Here is a 3,178-nt window from a genome sequence, read left to right as displayed (position 1 = left end):
GTTGTCTGGAGACACAAGCAAGCTGATGATGGCTCCACTCACCCTCAAGCTTGCGCTATAAGTACAGCGGGGCAGCGCGTTTACATCCCCTAAAACACAACCATGTTCGACCAAGATCTTCAAACAAAGCTCACCCCTCCCTCCCTCCACTTTTCTGAGGTCTCGGATCGTTTCCCCCTCCTCGATAACGATCCCGGCCCTGTTTCACTTCGCACCGACTTTTTACTTCCCAACCTGCCTGACATCAACTTGGAACAGACGAAAAGCACTGCATCACCTCCAACCCCGGGTCAGCTCTACCTCCCAGATAGCATGAAACTCATGGGAGGTTATGATGGTAGTCGTTGCTGGTCTTTTTGCTCTTTACTGATGTAGTTTCAGAGCCGTTCTTTTTTTGACTCTCCTCCTGTCGAAGACCGCCCAGAGCCCCCTCCATACAACTACTATGGCCTTGACATTGAACCACAGCCCCAAGGTGCTATTTTTGCGGTGCAACCACTTGGGCCGCAAAACTTGGCAAATGTTGGGGTGTGTGCGGCACATTTTCCTGATCATACTACTGATTACCAGCTTACAGACTGCCCAAAAGACTTCGGGTACCAAGGCTTCCACTGCTAAGAAGGGTCGGGGCAAGAACGAGAATGAGAATGAGGAGGAAGGAGAAGGGCCGACTTCCCGCTGGACAGGCGACGACTACCTTGCAATTGCGCGAGCTACCAATGACATCAACCCATACCTTACTCCACAGCATCAGCGAGGGCCAGTATGGACTCAGGTCATCCAGCAGCTCGAGGAAACCGGCTTTCGTAAGAAGCTGACTATCCCTTATCTTCAAACCAAGTTAAATTTACTCTACGCATACAAGGAGGTATTTTGTTTGATTTTAAATTGTGTCAGGTATGCTCACCCATACAACAGGGTAAAAACCCGCAGCTAATCAAGCAAGGCTCCTCTGCTGCGCTTATGCTGGCTGGTGTGCTCGAGGGATTGATGGCCAAGAAATCCGAGGCCAAAGGCAAGTCTGATTCAGCATTGGCGGTTTTGAAAAAGGTTAGTGTTTCCGCCAAGTCCAACGACATGAAGCTGACCATTATTAGAAACGTGATCAAGAGAAGCGTGAAGGTGACTTCATTCGTCAGCAGTCGATGAAAACGGTTCGCAAGCACATCAATACTCCCGATCTACAGCCTGCCCTATCATCAACTAAGGGCAAGTTTTCCGCAACACATCCCACGACTTTGTCGTCCTCCTATGCATTACCCCCACTCAACAACGATGATGACGATGACCTTCCACCAATTCTCACATTTTCCGATGCACACAAATCAGCACAGTCCCCTCCGACTCTCGATGACCCAAAAAATGGAGACGTCAAGACGCCTGCCTTATCTGAATCACTTGACTTAACATCTCCGTCATCGAAAGCGACATCATTGTCAGCGACACTGGACATCTCGTCAGATTCAGATGATGATATGGGTGTTGTACCACTCAAGGGCAAAGCTAGTCGCAAACGCAAGAGCAGAGGCTCGGACAGTGAAGAAGATATTGAGATTAAACCGGCTAAGAAGAAGAACTACTCGACAGCACGACGCCGAGGTGCAGACCGCCGTTCATTATCTGGTTCTACCACCGATTTGCTTCAATTCATGCGGGAGGAGAGTGCGTGAAACATGCAGAGATGGGAATTGGCAATGAAGCAACGGGAGGTGGAGGTTCAAACTCGAGACCGTCAATTTGAGCTCCTTGCGAAGACACTTTTGGGTTCCGATGTGAAGGAGCAATCATCAAGTTCCAGCGAATAAATAGATTTGTTTTACGTAGATGTTTTCGTGCTAAATATGAAAGTATTCTTCCAATACAGGGGGTTCGCAGTTGAAGTATTGAGCAGTTTGGTTAGGCCGCAGACAGTTGAGTGCATTAGTAAGGAGAACTCCAATGCGGTAGTAGCGGCCAACAGGGGATGAGTATACACGATGCTTCCACCAGGCATTCAGAAAAGGCCAATGCCTTGTAACATCTCCAAAGCCATGCTCAACTTCAATGCGCACAGCTGCCATTTCTGCATTCCACTCATCTTCGGCTTGTGTTCGTTGTCCCGCATGGGCATAAGGGGAGAGGAGAACCGGACTGATGCCATAGGCTGGATCACCAAACAACTGGAAGTATCGCTGCTCCCGTGGTGTGTTTTGGTCTGTCCCGGGTTTGATTGCATGCTGGTAGCATTTATTGAGGAGATCTGACTGTTGAAGAAGGGTGTTATCATTCCGGCGGCCCTCGATTGGACCATATAAATATCCAATGTGTCCATTGGGAAGTTTCACTGCCTGAAACTTGAGTGCATGGACCTTTTTGTGGCCGTTGTAAACAGCCCGCTGGTATTGGCTTGGATGGCAGATTGGCCGAATGGTGCAATCAATAAAGCCCCAGACAGAAGATAGCGGAGCGCCAACAGCATGGATTGCTGCTGCATATTCCTCCATCCGCTCAGGTGCCAGAACACCTTCTGTATCGAAGTCTAGCAGGTGCTCCCAATGGTCATCGAGAAAGACAACAAGCTCGTTGACCACCTCGCTGATTGCAGCTTGACTTCGATTATACTTCATTACCAGCTCATTAACATCACCAGAAGATTTGAACCGTGCAAGAAGAAGACCTAGAGCTTCCAGTGCAGTGAAGCTTGAACCATTTGAAGTCTTGACACCTCAGGCTACCCCTACCTGGTACCTGTTAGGCTTAATCGGAACCACGGAACCCTGGGCCTAAGAGGTACCAAATGCATGGTATCACCCATGGGGGGTGGTACTATCCACAAATTGTGGATGGTACCATGGGTGTCACACAACCCATGACCATGGTGCCATCCATGCGGCCTTGGGTGCATCCATGGCTGTGTGGATGGCACCATGGTGCTTTGCCTGATTTGGGTGGCGGGGTAAATGGCTTGTAGGTCGCTCAAAACTGGTCCAAAAAATAAGTGCTTTGGTGCAGCCGGTAGGTCTCCGCCTGGGCTCGTTGATCCAATCACCTAGTGACGGGGAAGTCGCTGGTTCGACTGCAGGATGTTTTTTGCATATTTTGGGAAAAATACCCCTGCCATGCTCTTGCCTTGGCTTTTGGGTTGTCAGCTTAGCACTAGAAAAATGAGATATTTTTGCTCTTCAAGACAGGCCAAGTC

At 49.3% G+C, this 3,178-nt stretch overlaps 1 protein-coding gene across 1 annotated transcript; it reads right to left on the bottom strand.

The window, feature by feature from the left end:
- Positions 1 to 1,835: 1,835 nt before the first annotated feature.
- MIND_00772900 (DDE Tnp4 domain-containing protein) lies at positions 1,836 to 2,606 on the bottom strand (the record flags this gene model as incomplete). The annotated part of the gene is made up of 1 exon (XM_037364419.1): positions 1,836 to 2,606. The coding sequence occupies one exon, from the start codon at positions 2,604 to 2,606 to the stop codon at positions 1,836 to 1,838; it is 771 nt and encodes a 256-aa protein (XP_037220063.1).
- Positions 2,607 to 3,178: the final 572 nt, after the last annotated feature.

The sequence above is a fragment of the Mycena indigotica genome (genome assembly GCF_014461135.1).
Source record: "Mycena indigotica strain 171206Taipei chromosome Unknown Mind.scaff0006, whole genome shotgun sequence".
Lineage (NCBI taxonomy): Eukaryota > Fungi > Basidiomycota > Agaricomycetes > Agaricales > Mycenaceae > Mycena > Mycena indigotica.
Note: the sequence above shows the minus strand (reverse complement) of the source record. Positions and strands in the feature narration are given on the sequence as shown.